The sequence below is a fragment of the Acanthochromis polyacanthus genome, chromosome 8 (genome assembly GCF_021347895.1).
Source record: "Acanthochromis polyacanthus isolate Apoly-LR-REF ecotype Palm Island chromosome 8, KAUST_Apoly_ChrSc, whole genome shotgun sequence".
NCBI lineage: Eukaryota > Metazoa > Chordata > Actinopteri > Pomacentridae > Acanthochromis > Acanthochromis polyacanthus.
The window spans coordinates 38,507,793-38,529,625 of NC_067120.1; the positions used below are offsets into that span (position 1 = coordinate 38,507,793).

General features: G+C 37.9%; 2 protein-coding genes and 1 long non-coding RNA gene across 28 annotated transcripts in view; 2 read left to right on the plus strand and 1 right to left on the minus strand.

The window, feature by feature from the left end:
- The window catches only part of LOC110951151 (carbohydrate sulfotransferase 8-like), a 118,365-nt gene that overhangs the window by 31,704 nt on the left and 64,828 nt on the right, over positions 1 to 21,833 (plus strand). The window lies entirely within an intron of this gene.
- Positions 258 to 4,113, minus strand: LOC127535047 (uncharacterized). The gene is made up of 3 exons (XR_007943689.1): positions 3,765 to 4,113; positions 2,130 to 2,337; positions 258 to 548 (listed from the first exon to the last, which is right to left on the minus strand). It is a non-coding gene; the product is annotated as an uncharacterized LOC127535047 (long non-coding RNA).
- Positions 9,206 to 20,700, plus strand: LOC127535044 (uncharacterized). Of its 16 annotated transcripts, XM_051951802.1 has the most exons (7): positions 9,206 to 9,383; positions 12,665 to 12,746; positions 14,275 to 14,346; positions 14,477 to 14,548; positions 14,679 to 14,750; positions 15,313 to 15,369; positions 17,529 to 20,700. In XM_051951802.1, the coding sequence occupies exons 2-7, from the start codon at positions 12,666 to 12,668 to the stop codon at positions 19,767 to 19,769; spliced, it is 2,595 nt and encodes an 864-aa protein (XP_051807762.1). In that variant the 5' UTR covers positions 9,206 to 9,383; position 12,665; the 3' UTR covers positions 19,770 to 20,700. The 16 variants fall into 16 exon arrangements, with proteins under 16 accessions (XP_051807762.1, XP_051807765.1, XP_051807766.1 ...); XM_051951805.1 differs by lacking the exon at positions 14,679 to 14,750; XM_051951806.1 differs by lacking the exon at positions 14,477 to 14,548.

Consider the following 21,833-nt stretch of genomic DNA (forward strand, 5'->3'; position numbering starts at 1 on the left):
GTTTTGGTGCTGGTCTTGCTGGACCAGCATAAGTTGTGTTTTGGTGCTGGTCTTGCTGGACCAGCATAAGTTGTGTTTTGGTGCTGGTCTTGCTGGACCAGCATGAAATCAGCATCAATGCCTGCATCCATCCTGTGATACAGATGATGTTAAAATCGGCAATAGACCAAGATCAAAATGTGGAGAAAAAAAAAATTCAAGGGAACAATTATCTATATTCTAAAAGAAGAATCAAGTTAAATTAGTTCGACAGGCTTTAATATAAACAAAAAAATAGTGGAACAATTATTAATTAACAATTATGACAAATATTTTAAATTTTGGAAAATGATATCAATGTATAAGACAAACAAGTGAACATTGAAAAATTAATTTAAACATTCAAAAAGTTGAAATACATGCACAACACAATTCATTCATTCATTCACTCTTCTTCAAACGATTTATATCCATGATTTTTTCAGTTATATAGCGTCCGACTTTCCCAAATCTGGACTGCAGCTCTGCGTCCTCCAGCTTCTTGGCCTTCAGCCAATCCCTGAAGCAGCCTGAAATTCCAAAAGGCAAACCTTTACTGATTGACACAATCAAAGCCAGCATGTCATGTTCAAGTGTAGTTATAATCCCATTGGGATCAATAAGAAGAGATGAAAATCTTTACAAGTATCAAAATAAGTTCATTTAGACCATTTTGCAAGGGTGTTCAGGGCTGAATTTTGGGTCATTCCATCTCAAGTGATACAGGGCGCGCCTTCACCGTCTTGGATTTTGATTTTAAAAAAAAATGTACACAAGTTGACACTTGGCCCAACTGGACCTGTGCAAAATCTCAGCTCAGTAGCTGACAGAGTTCCCAAGAAACAGCCCTCTCTGTGGTTGATCTGAAACACCAAAAACCAGACCGGTCTCTTCTTAAGAGGGGCTTTACTCAGTTGTTATATGCTTTGTGGAGCTGAAAATCACTGTGAAGGCGTCTTTTTAACCAAGGATTTCAAAAATCAAGTAATTTTTTACTCAAATTCACGTAAGTAATTTTACACATTTTTTTATGTCCAATTCAGATAATCAGATATTTAACCATCGTGCCAGTCGCTGATCCTCTTTGTTTTGGTCTCATTTGAAAGAGCATTTCCGAGAGTCTCTGTGATCAAAATATCTTTTTGGAGACTAATTAGCTTCTTGGTCAAATGCCATTTTGAAGGTGATCAAAAACAAATTTGGGTCATTCCATGTCATTCAAAAAATTCAAAAAGAAGCCTTCATAGCTCCACAAAGCATATAACAATGTAAAGGCCGCCTCAAGAAGGGACCGGTCTTGTTTTTGGTGTTACAGATCAACCACAGAGAGGCTGTTTCTGGGGAACTATGATAGCTACTGAGCTTAAATTTTGCACAGGTCCAGTTGGGCCAAGTGTCAACTTGTAAAACATTTTTCATCAAATTTCGAGACGGTGAGGGCGCACCCTATATCACTTGAGATGGAATGACCCTTTTACATAAAACATAATTATTGACACGACATCTTAATATGCTAAATGATAATGGGAATGTGATGCGTTCTAACGGAAATGAACAGTTCTTAACCCAAAGTGATGGAGTCAATGAAAAAAAAGCACAGCATGGAGATTTTGCAAGAATCACTTTGTCTTGGCCACTTCCTGGCTATTTCGACAACAACTGCCCAAAATCATATCACAAAAATGGTGAAGTTGTCAGTCAAGTTGTCAGACAATCTGAGAGGTAAAGTTCATCGATAGAGATGAATGGGCAAAAATACCAATGGAGACGTACAAGAAGCTGGTCTGCAATATAGAAAAGTTTACATGCTGTAATAGCACATAAATAGTGAGTTTTCTTTTTTTTGAGAAGGTGCCAATAATTGTGAAAATTAAACCTTCTGTTTCATTTTCACAATGAAACAAAAGGTTTTATTTTGATTTATTTTTTCCATCAATGACACTTCTTGGATATTCACTTAACACCTTCAGGAACATACCTGTGTTGTTTCCAGTCAAATAGAACATTGCTGGTTTAATTACATCACATTTAAGAGAAATTTTGTCAGGGGTGTCGATTATTGCGTGTTCGACTATATTTATGAAAAATGATGAACAAAAACACCCTTGTACCTTTTAAAATCTGGAGCTTCGCTGGTGACAAAGGAGGCTTTGTGGTCTTTGTTGTTGGGCAGACCTTGCCTGTTAGGCTTCTTTCAGCCAAGATTTTGGTGCCCCATACTGCCACCGCCAATTCTTTGACAAACCGGGAGTCTCTCTGGTTTGACTGTATTTTGGACCAAGCATCCGACTTTAGAAATACATCTCCGCCCAAATGAATCTGAAATAACAAAAACACTGTTAGAATTTAGTTTAAAAGCAAGGAGAAACTTGGTCTTGGCCACTCCTTCAAAAATCACACTGCCAAATTGTAACTATACGGTTGGCAGGCAGAAACAATGTTTTGCCGTGGTTTAGCCAGAGCCTGACTCGGTAACACTTTCGATTACGGCCCGCGTTATTACAGTATAATGATAGGGTAATAAAAATGTACTTACACATGCAAGTATAGGTCACTTACTGTGTAACAAACTCTGTAACAACAGATGCATTTTAACTGTAGCTTGTTTAAAAATTACAATCCAGTGCATTTAATTTGTTAGCATATCTGTGTCATGTGTCATACTTTTTGTAAACTTAGCATCTCAGAATAGAGAGATTTTACTGTGAGTAGATTAAAAGAGAAAGAAAATCATTTCTTACACTGTTCCTGTGGCTTATTGGACAGGTGTGCATTGGGGTAACCCTTTAGATCAGAGGTGGGCAAACTTTTTGACTTAAGGGCCGCATTTGATTTTTGTAATCGTTGATGGGGCCACATTGATCATGATTTGAAATATGTTAACCAAGCAAATTTCTTTTACAGGGCAGCCCTGGGGGTGGGGGTCTAGGCGAGTGCATGTTTTAGTGAATGGGGAAAATTACCAATAGAGATTGACAGAAGCTGCTGCTGCAAAAGCAAACTAAAGGGTTTTCTGTGAATTATAGCGAAAGTGCCAATAATTATGGATATGCCACTTTTTGTTCAAATTTAGAAGTCAACATTTATCAGGGGTACCAATAATTACACATTCAACTGTGCAGAGACATATATATTGTATGTTATACATTATATACAGTGGGGTGAAAAAGTATCTGAACCCTTTGAACTTTTCGACCTTTTGCCATATTTCAGACATAAAGATAAAAAAAAAAAAATGTTTTTTTATTTTTTTTATTTTTATTTTTATTTTTGTGGGGAATCAGCACCAAGTTTGACACAGTTGTTGAGTGGAACGGAATTTATTGAATATTCCAAACTTTTTTAACAAATAAAAAACTGAAAAGAATGGTGTGCAAAAGTAAATGATCTCCTTTACTTTCAGTGTAGCCAACTCTCTCCAGAGGTTTCATGATCCTGATGACTTTATAGAGTCCATCTGAGTGTAATCCAACCTCAGAACAAATGTTGTCGACACTAAAAGTAAGGGGTTCATTTACTTTCGCAAAACCCTCTTCTCAGTTTTTATTTGTTAAAAAAGTTGGGAATATCCAATAAATTCTGTTCTACTTTACATTTGTGTCCCACTTGGTGCTGATTCCTCACAAAAAAAAAAAAAAAAAAAAATCAAATTTAATATCTCTATGTTTAAAGCCCAGAATATGTCAAAAAGTTCAAAGGGTTCAGATACTTTTCCACCCCACTGAAAGTACTTTTCATAAATATACCTGGTCATCCTGGCAGTTTTGGGTCACTTTGTCGCCTTCTTCCTCCAAGTGTCTCACTGAGTCAACTGCAAGGAATTAAAGTGCCATATTTAATTCCCTCATAGGTAAATTTGGTATAAAGAAAATGTTGGCAGTGTCTATTACTTTTACAGCTATGGACTATAGAGGGTATGCGAATGCTTAAAAATAAACAAAAAAGGAGTGGCAAAAAGGAGTGGCATAGGAAAATTGAATGGAGATTTTTGAAAAATACCACGGAATTCTGAGATAAAATGCCAACTGCCAGCTGTTGCTATGGTTATGACATCATTCGCATAACCTCTATGCACGGAATGTGCATCTTTTAAAATCAAGCTTTTCAGGATCTCATCTATTTCCTGTCTCCATCAAAATAAAATTATAAAACCAGTTATGTATTCCAAATTTAGTCTGCAACACAATCACACTAAGCAGCGTAGGGCCTGGTCAGTGGGCGGATGGGAGACCTCTGGTGAAACTAGGAAGCCCCGCCCCCTTGTGGACTCACCACCCACAGAGGTGAAAATATGGTGCAATGAGAATTGGGTAGAAAGATCTCTACCCCCGCAATCCGGAAACGGATAAAAGCGGAAGAAAATGGATGGATGGATTTGACTTCCTGTCCTATTTAAATGGCTGCAACAGGAAGTAAACCACCCAGTTAAATTTAAAGCGTTCCCATGGCAACACAGTTAGCGCATAAGGTCTATTGAAAGGCTGTGAACTACACTGGCATAATGGGAAAAAAAAAGCCATTTCCTTAAATGACTTTACCAATGACCGGGTGTTTGGTCTCAGCAAAAAGCTTCTGCTGCAACTTTATATTCAGCTCCCTCAATGTTCGATTTTCATCTTCAATTTCTCTGCTCATCTTCACCTGTTTCTCAAACCTGTAACAATATCAATAAGACAACAAAATCATTAAGATACAGTCCCCTCCTAAAGTATTGGAACAGCAAAGTTAATGATTTTGTTTTTGTTGTATACCAAAGACTTATCAAAGACTTTGTTCATGTTTTTTACTTAGAAAAAAAGAGTCTATGCCAAAAATGGCCTAAAGAGGCACAACAAAACAACAATAAAAAAAAATTATATATATAATATATATATATATATATATATATGTATGTCAAAACCACTCTCGGACTCATCAGTGACCTTTCTGGGGCTGGTATTTACTGCTAAAAAACAAACAAACAAAGAAACACTTAGCATCTTTTATTTAGGGATGACAGCTTTTTTTGTTTTTCAGAATGGAGTTTTTCCTTCAAACTGGTATTTAAGGGTTAAACTTATGAAAATTAACCTACTTTTAAATCTATGAAAAGGGCTGGGGTGAAAGATAACATATCAACACAAACTTTGTTTTCAATATTTATTATTAAGACATGGCAGCCTCTGACAAAAAATGACGAATAGAGGCACCAAGTAAGTTTTTTTAAGGAGGGCCTGAGGGTTAAATCAACATCAAGTAAAAAACATTCAGTTAATTGCAGTAACTGCATTGAATCGATGACCCATTGACTTAACAAAGGCTGTTAAATTCTAGAATCATGCAAGCCCAAGTCATGACATTCCCTCCACCATGCTTAACAAACGAGCTTGTATGCTTTGGATCAAGAGCGGATCTTCTCTTTTGCCATATTTGGCCTTTTCATCACTTTGGGAAGGGAGGGAAAGGAACAGTATTTGTATAGTGCTTTCCATGTGACACAAGCCACCCAAAGCGCTTCACAGAGACAAGAGGAGGATCATTCACTCCATACTGGCTGGTGATAGCTATTTTGTGGCCACAGCTGCCCTGGGGCAGACACCGCTGCAACTACCTGCGCCAGAGACCTCCCACCACCAAGCAATCACTCACTCTCACTTTGGTTGAGGTTAATCTTGGTTTAGATTAATCTGGAATATTAACTTTATTGAATATTCATCTCTTCCTCTGAAAACCAAATGCCGTCAGTAAACATAAAATAAGAACATTACCTTGCTGTTTCAGTATTTTTGAGGGAGACTGTAGATGATGTAACTCATAATGGGAGAAACAGAAAGAATTCTGAAGTCATAAATCTATTTTTTCTGTCAATTTACTGAAAAATGTATCCACACTAATTGGGAGTGGCTTTATTATGCGACAAGACAATGACCCAAAACACACACAACAAAGGTCTTTATTTGAGGGAAAAAGTGGAAAGTCTTGAACTGGCCGAGTCAATAATCAAACTTTAACCCCATAAAGTATGAATTTAACCTCATCAAGAGGAGACTGAAGGGAGAAAAGCCTTGAAATAACATGACATGAACTGAAAGAGGTTACAGTAAAGGCATGGAACAGCAATTAAAATGTAGAATTGAACAGCCTTTGTGAAGTCAATGGGTTACAGGCTCAATGCAGTTACTGCAAGCAATGGTTATGCCTCTAAATATTAAACATTATTCGCTTACAGTTGATTTGATAATGTCTGTTCCAATACTTTCACACATTTGAAAATTGGGTGGGTTTTGAGAACAGGAGCTCTTTCTGGAGTGGTTTAAAAAGCTGACTTTCTGAACTTTTGTCCCATATCCATATTTTGATCTGAAACCCAAAAGTCTTTGGTAAACAACAAAAACAAAGGAATCAACCTTGCTGTTCCAATACTTTAGGAGAGGACTGTAGCAAAGAGTAGATTATAATACACATGTAATTACTGACCTAATTGAAAAAAAAAAAAAAACTTCAGTCAGTCATAGTTATCAGTCACTTTTTGGGACCAAAAGTTAACTTTAAACTTTTGGTCCCAAGTTGCCATGACTTTCATGTTGTTTTGAAGTGTAAATTCTAAATGCATTTACTTTTGTATTATTTTTAAAGACAGTTCCTTAAATGCGTTTTTTCCCCTGTACAACCTAAACCCAAACACTTGCTGTCTCTATATGCTTTTAATGTTCATGGCACTTAAAGAAGAATCTCCCACACACTGAGATTCTTCTTTAAGTTTTATGAGCATTACGCATGGCTACTCCAACGCACCTGTCTAAAAGGGATGTGCGAAGCCTTCATATAAAATGTTCATGGCACAACAGTCCAGTTGTTAAGTTTTTAGTAACATTTTCAATCTGTAAAAAAAGGTATGCATGCTCACATTTCTCGTGTTTTCTGTAGCTGGAGTTCCACTTCCATGTATTTTTTTTTGTAAAATTTATGCCTGGAATCAGCTCTTTCAAAAATCTTCTGGGGCACCACACCGTCGTCACCGTCATCATCCTCATCGTCGTCCTCATAATCCTCTTCAATGTCCCCGTTCGTCTTTACTTTCTTGGTGTGGCATAAAGCCGCTTCTCTCTTTCTTTTCTTTCCCTCCTTCAGTATGGCCAAAAGATTTTGTCTTTTGGCCTCTTCCCCCGCTTTTTTCTGGCTCGTCTACAAAAGGAGACAAAAATAACCTGTCAATTTTTAAGCATAGAAATGTAACTAAACTTTGACAAAATAAGTTGATCAGATGACATACTGTATGTGATACATATGAAGTACAGCAAGCAACTTCATGAAAAAACAAGTACAATTTAAAAAACAGACTACTAATAAGTGGAATAAAATTCATTAATTAACTCAAGGAAAATCATTATTTCTTATATTTGGAGACAAAGTAATTTATACAGTCTATATTTATGTCTTTTGTCCTAGTATAGACCTAGTTTATACTTATTTGGTCCTTTTTTAAATGGGGTCGTTTCCAGTGGTGGAAAAAGTACAAAATATTTGTACTCAAGTAAAAGTACAAGTACATTGCTAAAAAACTACTCAATTACAAGTACAAGTACTGGTTCTAAAATGTACTTAAGTAAAAGTACAAATTACTCAAGGAAAAAATGTAATTAGTTACTAGTTACTTTTTCAGCGGAGAAAATACAGAAACGTCTCTCGAACATCTTTTCAGGTTCAAATGTAAAAATCAGCTCGACCTCAGAGACCTCGACTCTCGACACAATCTTCCTACTCTGCTTATGGCGCCAAAATCTGTGTAAATCAGCTGACAGACACGTCACACCAACACCACATGACTCTTCTGAGGAAGTCCACAGGCTGTGGATGAAACATGTCAAGGTATGAAAACACTCAAAGGTCTGAAGATAAGAAAATACCTGTACATGCATCTAATCCAGCAGACCTAAAGAACTTAATCGGACTATTGTGCAGACTGTTTTAGCTGAAGTCTCCACATTGCTCCTGCTCCAGTGTGCGAAAATAGAATAGCCTACAACACCGTCAACTAGAAGACTCAATTTTTTTATTTATTTATTTATTTTTTTCAAGTATTCACTAGGTGGCAGTAATCCGAGATTCCAATCACTATTGACCTTATTCAGGAGACCACTTCCGGTTACATTGAAATCCTATCTATTCTCGTGCTTCTTTAAACGGAGCAACCTCGACTTTACCACTGTACAAATACTGCTTCAGTCCTCTTATAGTTCCTCATAGCTAGGGCTGGGCACAGTTAAACCATTCCTACTTGGAACTGACAGAAAAGATCTGGAAAGTCTTCTTTTGATGCCTTTGTTCATTTCCTGAGCAGCCGACCTCTCGTTCTTTATATCTCTATCCCTGTCTTTCTCTCTCTCATTTTTTTGCTCTCTCCTCTCGGTCTTGTATGAAATTAATGTGCAATAAAGTCAAAGCAGTACACAGTTTTTCTCATGCACTGGAAAACAGCGGAGGATAAACATAACTTTGCCAAACCAGGACTAAACCTGGACTAAACGAGGACTGAACCTGGACTAAACCAGCTCCTGGACTATACCTTGACTTAATTTTGTAAAGAGAAGAGCAAACATTGATTAAATGAAAGACTTTAAATGTAGAGAAACAGCGCCCTGTCGATTAGCTACATATGCAAATGAGCCACATGCTTCTGCCGAGCCGCAAACTTTCCAAATCTTGTCACACATTGGAGCTAAAGTTTAGTAAACTTGATGAAATCAAACAACAACATAAAGAAGCCCTGATCCTCTCCTGCTTCCAAAGATAAAAACACCAGGTTCTCTTGTTATTACTGTCTTAATAGCCGATCCATTCACGCCAAGAAACAACACAAAATAGAAAAAAAATTGCCATACCTGACCTGTAGCCACTTTCTCATGTCATCTCCCAGTCTGTAATTATCTGTGGATGAGGAAAACTCCATCTACGATTGTTTTTTTTAAAGCTACTTTCGTTTCTTCCCACATAACTTCTCCATTGGTTAACACTGCCATCAAGGCTTACAGGAAGCGGGTTACACCACGCCGGAAGTCCCGCCTATCGAAAATGGGCGGGGCTGAATAAGGTCAATTGAACAGATGAAGAAGAAGGACAGATCGAGAGTTGCATTTGAAGTAGCTAGCTATGTTTTGGATTACCCAAGGGATTTAAACAGCTGAGAAAAAAAAAACCAAAACACTAGTTTTCCACCAGAAAAACTAACGACAGTTTTGAAACTTCACTTGTTTTTGCCGTGCATCTTGGGTCTCCGTCGTTCGCGGTGGTGGTGACGGGCTTGAATCCTTCAAGCGAGGGACCCGCACGCGCTTGCCTCCACGAATTTCCTCCTCAATCTTCTCTCTGGAATCTAAAGACAGAAGGTAAGCGTTTTTGTTGTCATTTCTGTTGTGTTGTTGTTTTTGGGGTAATACCACTTGTGTCCATAGGGCTCTTTAGTAGTAAGTGTGGTCTGAACCGTTGCTTTTAACACGAATTCTATGGATGAATATGAACTTTAGTGTAAACTTGAGTAATGACAAAACGTGTTCAAGATTTAAAACTGTGTGTGTAACCGGTAAAAGATATGAACACAAGTAGCCTACTATTACACCGTACGTACTAGCTTGCGGTTTTGTGGCCGTTTTACTAACGTTAGAACAATCTAGAAGCTAACGTTAGCTTAATTTAGGCTAGCCTAAGCCCGCTGCGTCAAGCAATCAATCTTTATTTCAGGCAAATTCAAAATAAAAACAAAGGAACAAAAAATGAATCATATTACAACCTTATTGTGCCTGAAAAGGAGAAAACTTATTTTATCCCATCCTGATCTCTTTCAAATACATCACAGCTTCTTTCTATTACATTACATTAACGTTACATTAACGTTAAGCACGTCTTCTTTGTACCTCCTTCTCTTGTTGGTCTCTTTGTTTAGTGTAAATATAGTTTTTTTTAGTCAAATAGTCCAATTTAAAAGCAGTTGAAGCAAGTGAGTCTTGAAAATTGAGTGTCTAAGTTAACCGTGGAATCAACTTACCGTTGACCATCAGTATCTGGCCCTTAAAAAAGTCCTCTTTCCACCGGACCCAGTAAATTTTTTCCGGGCTCTGTGGATCAAAATCTTTTATGTCGGTTGTCGGTACAATCTCCTTGCACCCGTCGTCCACATACCGCACGTAGGCAAACATTTTGAAATGTACTGGAGGAGAAAATATAAATTCAGCGCAGCCTGGTGTCGTTGCTTTCAGGGCTCCCGGGTGACGTTTTTAGAGTCGTGTGCAAAATCTAGACGCCGCACGAGCACCTGTCCCCAACAGCAAGAAGCGCTCGTGCGCCCCAACAGCAAGAAGCGCTCGTGCTCTATCCCTGTCCCAAAATGTCGGTATTTCGTTCTAAAATACTGACATACCGGTAAATATGAGAAGATGATATAATTAGTAGTTTGTAATGTGGTAACATGACAGCCAAAGAATGTAATTATGGCCACTTCCTGGACATTTCTGTGCAAAAACACTGCAAAAATGGTGAAGACATTTTTGCAAGACATGAACAATGTTTGCAGTGGAGACAGAGTCCTGACTTGAATCTGATATTTGAAGGAGCTAAAGATCAAAATACTAATGACGTACAAGAAGCTGGTCTGCAATTATAAAAAAGTTTTCTTAAAAAAAAAAAAGTTGTGATTTCACACACTTCTTGGACATTCTTAACATATTCTGGAAGATCTATGTTATTTACAGGCAAATGTAAAAATAACGCTTTCGTCAAATGGTATTTATATGTTTATGTGCAAGTTGTATGTGCTTGTGTTAGAAAAAAGGTCAAAAAAACTGAGAAGAGCAAAGAGAGCCAGTTCAAGTGGAGCAATTTAATAGGCTTCGATCAAAGTAGAAACAGTTGCAGGCCTGTAATATAAATATAATGCTGTCGCACATTTTGACCCTTTTTTGTTGTTACTTTTGTGTTTCTTCATAGAATTGTTTCTCTAGCCTATTTGTCTCCATGGAGATGTTGACTAAAGGTAGACAAAAATGACGTTTTATGGTGAGGTTTCCAATACAGTTGGGTGAAAAAGTATGTGAACCTTTTGAAATTAGTGTGTAAAATCACAAACATGATCTGAACTTTTTCAAATTCACACAGATGAAAGTACAGTGTCTTTTTTAACTAAAAACACCCAGACATTTACATTTTTTCAATTTTTATTGGGGATTACGTGCAAACAATGACAGAAGGGGGTGGGAAAAGTAAATGAACCTTCAGTCTAAGGAGACTGGGCACTGTATCGATTCCAGTGTTGTATAGTAATGAAGTAATAATACTTAAGTACAGTACTTAAGTATAATTTGGCAGTACTTGTACTTTACTTGAGTCCTTTTTTTCTTCATGACTTTTTACTTTTACCCCACTACATTTCTGAATAAAAAAATGTACTTTTACTCCACTACATTTTCAAGAAGCTACTTAGTTACTGCTACTTTTACTTAAGTACTTTTCTAGCAAGAACTTTGAAAATCAGCTCCTTCTAAGGATGAACCACAAATTTTTTGAATTGGTGACATTTTTGTTGACACCTGTACCGGCCTCTGGTGCTGTGAACTTGTCCCATTGTTCAAACCCAACTCACCAAACTTATTATTTAAACCAGAGTCAGTTGACGGCTCGATGTTCTTGCAGGAAATCTCAGACTCTACAAAATTATTGAATGTAGAGTAAACGTCAGTTATGTTGCATCTCTTTGCACTTTTTTTTTTTGTTTCCACATTTTGGCATTGTTTGCACAAGTTATTTGAATAAACCAAATATTTTTGAAAAAACGTTCCTTAAAACATTTTATTAAAATCATATTTATCCAAAATGAGTGAAAAAAAAATTGAGATTTCCTCTTTTGGTCATCTCACCCAGCCCTATTCATTGTGCTATTCCAGCCAAATTGTTTGGCTGTAATTTGCCTCAATAAAAAAATATTATATTTTGTACTTTGACTTGGACTTTTACTTTTACTCAGAGTAAATTTACTTGAGTACTTTTGATACTTGAGTAGAAAAGTTATGCTGTACTTTTTTACTTTGACTCAAGTAAAATTCTCATGGGAGACTTTGTACTTTGACTCGAGTACTTTTATACTTCGGTATGTACTTCCACTCAAGTAGATTTTTTCAGTACTTTATACAACACTGATCGATTCTCAATGATCAAATGTTGACCTAATGACTAAATAGAGTCCTCCAAATTTACTCTCAGTTGTGCAATGATGGTCCTTAAGGTCTTTCATTGAAACCAATGGAAACTAATGCAAAAACTAAAACACTATGGTGCTGCTAAACCTACAGCTGTACAAGGGAAGGGAAGGGAGCAGCCCAGAGGTCCAGGATGACTCTGGATGAACTACAGAGATCCACAGCTCAGGAGGAGGAATCTGTGCATCGGTCAACTTTTAGTCATCACTGCCCAAATCTAACTTTTATGATAGAGAGGTGAAAAGTTCTATTTTGTGTAATTTGAGCAAAGCAGCTTCTCTTACATCATTTGTCCTGTCCCATATGTGACCTCTGGAAAATGTTGTTGTATTTTTTTACTCAAGGTCTTTGTTTTTGATATATAACCTGCACATTTGACTAATGGGGTAATAACTTTCTCACACTGTATTTCTTCCTTTAAGGATGCCTAAACGAAAGTACAAACTGTACTTGGAGCCTGACAACAAAGTACAGGTGCCTGAAAGAGCAAAAAAAAAGCCAAATGTAAGTACACATTTCATTCAGATTTGATCATATAAACTTTGTTGCTTAGGTAGGTTCTTCAGAGCGAATCACTTTAAGATGGGCCCAAGAATTGACCTGTGCCAAGTTAAAAACACATTTTAAAAATCAATGCAATACAATACAATACAATAAATCAATCCATCTAAAGAACTTATAGTACACAAGGCGAAATTGAAAGATTAATTTGATACAATTTTTTGTTGGTTTATTGAAATAGATTTTTTTTCAAAGAAATACTGGCCTGAAAATGGCCTGAAAAAGCAAGTGAACCACTTGGAATTTGGCAAAAAAAAAAAAAAAAAAAAAAATTAGGGCCAAAACAACTAATCAAATTGATTGTGATTTATTGATTGTTAAAATAATTGTCAACTAATTTAGTAATCGATAATTGTTTACTCAAGACAACACCAAGTGTAATGCAAGTTTTTATTTGAGAGAAGATTTTGGATATGTACAGAACTTAAACTGGAGTTCAGTTCTGTACAATATCCATCTGGCCTCGCTGCAGAAAAAAACGACTGGAGAAAACTCACGGAGGGCATTAACTCGTACCTGATTGGGTGAAGAGGCGGCTACTTCCGGTTTGGTTTTTGCCACAACACGTATCCCCCAGGTTATGTTTTGTCCCAAAATCAATCATAGTCGTATCTACGCGTTGGTCCTCAAGCTACACTGTTTCTGTTGCTTTGTCACGGCCCTCGTAGCCTCAGTGCGCGCTCGGCGCTACTTCCTGGTTTTTGTTTTACCTCGCGCTGCAGCCAATCACGTTGCTGCTCACCAGCAGGGCCAGTGCCTAGTTTGGGGCAAGATTGTTTCTTGTTCATTTGTGTACTTACAAATAGAGCGAGGATTCCGATTGCATGCAAGTTTAAAGGTTTTATAGAATGACATGAAATAAATGTAACGCTAATGCACTAACTGAATACATTATAACCAAATTTTTTTGTTGTAAAATTACTTCTTTCACAATGCCTGAAATGGCATAATTTAATCTTCATGTTGTTCAGATTTTGTCAGAAATACCACATGTTCACATTTTTTACAGTCAAGCGATTGCTCCATCAATCGTAAAATTATTGAACAGATTAATCCATGATCAAAATAAGCGTTTACTGCAGCCCTAAAAAAAATAACCATCGAGTGTGATCTGGATTTTTTGATAATCACACAGACAGAAATGTAGTGTCTGCTTTAACTAAAAACACCCTATTGACACCATTACCCATAGTTTACACACAACGAGGCCAAAATCTGGACATGATGAGATGAAATAAGTAAATGCCTTACACATGTAATATCTTCCAGCCTGTCCAAAATGAAGATTCCATCGCTGGAGAGGACGGCCAGGCCCCGATGACAGACAGCGATGATGATGTTGTGAGTCACTTTTCCTACAAACTGTGGCCTCCTCCTGACACCATTACCCATAGTTTACACACAACGAGGCCAAAATCTGGACATGATGAGATGAAATAAGTAAATGCCTTACACATGTAATATCTTCCAGCCTGTCCAAAATGAAGAGTCCATCGCTGGAGAGGACGGCCAGGCCCCGATGACAGACAGCGATGATGATGTTGTGAGTCACTTTTCCTACAAACTGTGGCCTCCTCCTGACACCATTACCCATAGTTTACACACAACGAGGCCAAAATCTGGACATGATGAGATGAAATAAGTAAATGCCTTACACATGTAATATCTTCCAGCCTGTCCAAAATGAAGAGTCCATCGCTGGAGAGGACGGCCAGGCCCCGATGACAGACAGCGATGATGATGTTGTGAGTCACTTTTCCTACAAACTGTGGCCTCCTCCTGACACCATTACCCATAGTTTACACACAACGAGGCCAAAATCTGGACATGATGAGATGAAATAAGTAAATGCCTTACACATGTAATATCTTCCAGCCTGTCCAAAATGAAGAGTCCATCGCTGGAGAGGACGGCCAGGCCCCGATGACAGACAGCGATGATGATGTTGTGAGTCACTTTTCCTACAAACTGTGGCCTCCTCCTGACACCATTACCCATAGTTTACACACAACGAGGCCAAAATCTTGGGCAGTCCAAAAAAAAAGATCAAGACAAAAGCATTGTTCTGCAAATGCAATTAAAATGGTGCTATGTCAGTTTTAATGTTAATGTTGATTTTAATTGCTATACAATTGCCATCTTTAGCATTGCCGCTTCAAAACCGGATAATGGGCATGGCGCAGTGCATTGTGGGGAATGTGAATAGGGCGAATTACATTCTTGATCCTAACATTCTATTGAGCACACCACATTGCTTTGTTTCTGAGTGGAAGTCTTGTTTTTTTTTTTCCCTCAAATAGTTCACCATTTTGCAATAAATGGTAATTCAGTGTTGATTAAAAAAAAAATTATGACTTATTTATAGACTTGGATTTTGCCTTAATGAAACTCCACACTTTATGAAATTAATTATTGTGATGGCTGGTCTTGAGTAGTCGTAATCAAATATCACACTAAATGAAATTGCTTAAGGTTGTCTAAAGCAAATTTTAACACTGTCTTTCCCCAGCCTGACTCTCTTCCTGAAGATAACCACACATCGTCTTTTAACAGTGAGGATGAATCGGTGAGTTTTTTGTCAAAGTAGCATAACAAATCCTGTTCTTTGTAGGTCCTTTCAACACTAGCCACTGCTTTTAAATTTAATATGACAATTGTTAATTTGGAATAAAAAAAAAGAAACACTTAAAATAAATAACTAATGCCTCAAATCTCTTTATATTGCTCTGCATAGTGCATCAAAATCGATTTTAGTGCAGCAATAGTATGAATAGTATGAGTGTGACAGTTCCTGCTGTAAAGTAAAAGCGAATAGATTCACAGGTTAAAGCAACACTGTGTCAATCTCTGATGCACGGTCCGTCTCTGAGGTTTCTAAATCCCTGGCATTTCACCCTCCCGCAGTTTATGGTTTTACATACACAGGACTCCGGACAAGATGCCTGGTAGTTAACGGGTGCTCGATCACCTCGAACGAGTTACAAAAACAGTTTTTTATTTTTTTCCATCATTAAAACGCACGTTACTGACAATGATTTACAACACACAAAGCACATATTCACTGAACTGTTTAAGCTGAAGCAGTACAAAAATGTGCAAAGTACGTAGTTAGGCTGTGTTTTTGGGTAATGAAAAGTTTTAAGGTTGGGAGGATGTATTTGATAATTAAATTCTGCGTGCACAAAACTAATTTTTGTGCAGGAGGATGTGTAGTTGGACGTCTGCCAGATGCAACTGAAGTTTGTATACTTAGAGGAAATGGCTTTATCACAGGACTGTATTTCTCCTATACATGTACATATTTGAATTGGACATTGCGGCTGACTTTAGGTTAAATTTATATCAGTCCAGGATTTGTGTCAGGTTGCTCCAAGATCATCACTTTTAGGCACTCCTATAGGGGCTTAATACATTGAACTAGCGTGCTGCGGTGGGTTTCACTCGACATAAAAGGATGTTGAGCGAATTAGTCTTGGCTAAAATGTTGTTGTGTAACATAAAATTATACAGCATACTGGTCCTGATCAAATAAACTCAATGAATTAAAAACAAAATAAAATAAGCCAAAGGACCGACTTTGGCTCAACAGAGGCTTTATGTCGACAGTGCTTAATTTGAGCAACTTTTGTAAAGGAGGGAACTTTGAAGACATAATTTTGTTCTGATTTTTGACCTTTGTGTAAGAAAATCAAATTTGTAAAATAACATTTGTTTTCAGGTAAAAGTCATTAAATCACTTTTTGCCCCCTGTCTTTATTTAAATTCAGTCCTTTAATTTTGCCCCGTCTTTATTTAATTCAGTCCTGTGGAAGTGAAAACTATATGTTTTAAAGTTTAATGACTTTTTTGATTACCACCCCATTGAAAATTTTAGTGCAACTTAATTGTAGAATTTATTTTAAAATGTAATTGTCAACTGGACAATAAAGCAACGGGGCGTAGATAGCCGTGATATACTGGCTGTATACCACAGCCTAGAGTAGTATATTGCTTATATAAAACGCTCACCAACAATAGTAATATGAACAAAGACTGCACTAATCAGTCTTTTAGCCAAACAGAAAAAAGCAATCTAATATAACTTCGTTGAGAAAAATAGTTCCACCTTTTAGCATTAACTTCAGCTTCAATCACAAGTCATGTAAACGTTATAGCGTCCCTTCAGCGAAGTGATATTCTGTGATAAGGCTTTTGTTGTTGTATACGCTCATTAAACAACAGTCAACAGCCAATAAGATTGCTGGATTTCACCTTTCCGTTTTATATAAAATAATAAAATTGTGGATGTTTTGATTCACTCTTTGCCATCTGGGTGAAGAAACACCCAGGTTGCAGAGTGTAAACAGAGGGTGTGGCCCTCATTTAAACTGTTCACCAATCTATAACATGGTGTTGAGACCAAAAAAAGCAGGGATCTCCAGAGATATAAACAATCCTAATGTCTCTCATTCAGCTTCGGTGTCCTGGCAACAAAACAGAAAATTGTCAATTACCCAATTATGCCTTTTTATATCTATATTTTTGTTTTTCTGGGGGGAAAAAAAATCTTTTCTTACTTACGCTTGAAGATTCTGAGAGTGAATTGAAACAACATAAATGTTGTTCTTTTTTTAAATGCAGTTGATGAATAATATTTTCTAACATGAAAACCTTCCAGACTAACGAGAGCCTTCACAAACACCTTGACTTTATTGTGTTATAACGCACAAAATTTCTATTTTTCAGTTACTGGATACCTTCTCTGAGGCTTCTGTGGATACTGACCCCTTCAGGCCAAGAATACGTGATCAAGACATGGACACTGTCATTTCACCAGCTGGGACAACAAAAGCAGAGGCATTGCTCATGGTGATGAGCCATGCTGCAAAACACAACATCACTGGAACTCAACTTGAGGATTTGCTGACACTCATAAATACACTATTTGGAAAGGAAATTTTGCCAAGATCAAAATACTTGTTCAACAAATGTTTTAAAAATAATTCAGATTTGGTTAATTTCCACTACTATTGCAAGTCCTGCAAGATATATCTGGGTATGCAAAAAGACATACATGGTGTATTGTTATGCCCCAACTGTGAATCGCCAATTGAAATTAGTACACTCAACAATGCAAGTTTTTTTATTGATATTCCAATCGCCCCTCAAATCAGAACTCAACTTGAAAGTCCTGAAATTCAAATGAACCTAAATTACAGACATGAAAGGTCACAAGAACATGAGGTTATTGCAGACATTTATGATGGTGAAATGTACAAAAAAATGTCAAAACCTCACAGAATTTTGTCAAATCCAAACAATTTCTCTTTTAATTTTAACTCGGATGGGAGCCCTGTTTTCAAATCTTCAAAATTTTCAATTTGGCCTATCCAGTTACATCTCAATGAGCTGCCTCCCAAAATACGGTTTAAAAATGTTATTCTTGCAGGCCTCTGGTTTGGTGCCCATGAGCCAGTCATGCCCATTTTTCTCAAACCCTTTGTTGAACAGGCAAATACATTAGCCAGTACGGGAGTGGTTTGGGATAAAAATGGTGACCGTCAAAACAGCAAAGTGATTGGATTGTGTTGTTGTGTCGACTCTAAGGCAAGACCTGCCATGCAAAACACAACTCAGTTTAATGGATATTTTGGATGTGGTTTTTGCTTACACCCAGGCACATTAGTGGAGAAGCAGGTGAAGTACACAGTAACTGCCGAATACCCTGAACGAGAGAGCAAAGACATGTTGGCTGACATGGAAATGGCTGTTGAACAACACAAAAGTGTCAGGGGAGTGAAGGGTCCGTCACCTCTCATCAACATGCCGTACTTTGATATCGTATGGGGTTTTATCCCTGACTACATGCATGCAGTGTTGCTTGGTGTTGTTCGACAGCTTACTGAGCTCTTTTTGCACTCCTCCAATCAACCTTATTACAATGGAAGCCCTACTACTATGCAGGTACTCAACAAAAGAATGAGCTGCATAAAACCCCCTCACCTGATAACACGACTGCCCAGACCTCTTTCAGAGTGCAGGCATTGGAAAGCATCAGAGTGGCGTGCTTGGCTACTCTTTTATTGCCTGCCAGTGCTGAATGGTGTGCTTCAACAACGCTACTTTAGACACCTAAGCCTCCTTGTTTCAAGTGTTTTCATTCTCTTGAAGGAACAAATCACATTTGATGAAATCAACAAAGCCGATGAAATGCTCTTTGAGTTTGTTGCAAGGGTACAGTTAATTTATGGTGAAGCACAGATGACCTCAAACGTCCATCTTTTAACTCATCTTTGCAAATCTGTGAAATTATGGGGACCCCTCTGGGCGCACTCTGCATTTGTCTTCGAAAACGCCAATGGATGCCTTTTAAAACTTGTGCATGGCACAAAATCAATTGCCATGCAGGTAGCCACTAAGTTTCTTCTTTTCAAGTCGATACCGATTCTCACTACACACTTTGCAGTCAGTGACAATGTGAAGAAGTTTTGCCTTGTAGATGGAAGGCTTAAAGGTGCAAAAAGCTATCCAGATTGCACAGTGCTAGATAACGGCAGAGTGATGAAAACAACAGAGGAGGAGAAGACTGCATTTTCTGCTGCACAGAGAGAGCCACCACAGGAGCTTGATATACATAAGAGAATGGTGCATCGAGGACTGGTTTTCACCAGTGCAAACTACAGTAGAAGTAAGAGGCGGAAAGACTGTTATGTCAAGTTGACTAATGGTACATACGGTGAGATACAGAGTATAGTGTCTACAGATGTGGTCCCTGAAGTATATGTTTTGTTGAAGAAACTTGACACAGGGGCTGTCTTTTCATTATGGCAAGACTATGGATTTGTGTCCCACATCAGACGAGTGCACCGAACTGATTCTTCTTTATGCCTTGTGTCTGTGAAAGACTTGGTAGAGAAATGCATTGTGTTGAAAATAGGTGAGGAAACATACATATGTGATTTTCCCAATGCATATGAGAGGGACTGATTTGTTTTCCCTTAAAGCCAGACTCTGCACCCAAAATGAGTCATTTGTCAATGTACACTTTATTTATCTAGATTTTGGAACCTCATCATCCCTCAAATATGGAAAATATGTCATCCATATTTGAGATATCTTAAGACTTCAAGTGATCTTAATGTGTATTTTCAGAAAGTTATTTCAGTTGTGTTTAACAAATAAAATGTGAAGCTATTTTTCATAAAATATCTGTTGTTTTTTTCAAACTGTTTTGTGAATGAACTCACCTTTCCATTCAAAAAAATTGAACCGGACTAAAACCATATTGGTGGTCTCTTGATAAAACACACATTTTTGGCTAAACTAAAGTAAATGCAATTGATTGAAAACTCCCTAACTTAGTTTTATTACACAATTATTTTAATTTTGATGTTTGATGGGTTATATGCAGGTTCATGCTGGTGAACCTGCCTATAACCAGCATGAAACCATGGTGGTTACATGCTGGTTATTATAGTGTTGCTGATCCATGCTGGTTTAAGATGGTTTATGCTGGTTATTATAGTTTGCTGGTTTAAGATGGTTCATGCTGGTTACTGTGAGGTTTTTGCTGGTCGATGCTGGTTTATGTTCGTTATTGTGAGGCTTTTGCTGGTCTATGCTGGTTTGATGCTGGTTTAAGATGGTTCATGTTGGTTATTGTGAGGCTTTTGCTGGTCTATGCAGGTTTGATGCTGGTTTAAGATGGTTCATGTTGGTTATTGTGAGGCTTTTGCTGGTCTATGCAGGTTTGATGCTGGTTTAAGATGGTCTCTGCTGTTGCATGCTGGTCCATGCTGGGGACACCAGCATGGTCACCAGCTAAACCAGCACTCACCAGCATCAAACCAGCTTATACCAGCAAAAACCAGCATAGACCAGCATAATTTCCATGCTGGTCCATGCTGGTTTTTTCAGCAGGGTATCTAGCTTTTTTTCATGCACGCATGGAACACAAGTAAATTTAAGAATTTAGGCATGGTTCCAACTTTGTGCCAGCTTTGAAAATTCTTTAGTAGTAAAGCACTGAAAATGAGAAAATAGAAAAACCCTCAAAATTTTTATTAACTTAATATTAACCTTCAACGTAATTTCAAGATAATTGTTCAAAGATGTTAATCCCATATGGAAATGCAGCACAAAAAAGGAATAATCAGTAGACTAAATAAATAAAACTTAGAAGCTGCTTATCATGGTGATCAGAGAAACCTGACATCACAACAGGCCAACACAACAAACAGTTGCAGGAAAAGGGTCCCTAAAACTTGTTGTGCTGATTGACACCATCTCTTTGGGAGTGTAATCAAAAGACGACCTCGTAAGCTTTCAAATGAGCCATACCATGTCGAAATCTATGCATTACAAGGGAAGTTATGACCGGAAAACTGTCTGCATATACCAGACGTTGGTTGTTTACAACTTCACTCCCGCTCCAAGATGGCGGCGCACTGACGCATCGCCAGCCTATGCTGGACAGTTGCGTGAGGCATCTAGTATATCTATGCTCTGCACAGCCTGTGTCTGGCTTCTCCTTGCCGGCAATCAAGCCGCCGATCCGCTCGCCACCGCCGAGCGTCCGTCCGCTTCCTGCTGCCACACTCTCATACGGTGGCCCAGAAGGCCAAACACAACAGAAAAGTACAACACACGAATGCAAAACTCACAACACAACAGAAAAGTGCGGCACACGAATGTAAAACTCACAAAGGAAGTGCGCAGCCTCCAGAAGAACCGCAGGACAATATTTTCTGACAGACTGTTTTGATTGCGGGAGAGTTTAATGAAAGTAGAACGCTGCTGCTCAGTGACTGTTATTAATGTCGTTATGTGTTTTCACAAATCAGAAATGTCGGTCACCATGTTGAAATTGTCATAACGTTCTCTTTGTGCTCTGCCGTCCATCGTTTGGTTATTATGAAACTAGCTCTGCAGTAAGTAGTGCTAACTGCTAGCGTTACGTTGGTAATTGTAATTCAGATGAAGGTAACGTTAAAGCCCTGACCATATTAGATAATACACTAATCTGGGAGAAAGAAGACTTATAGCTGAGTT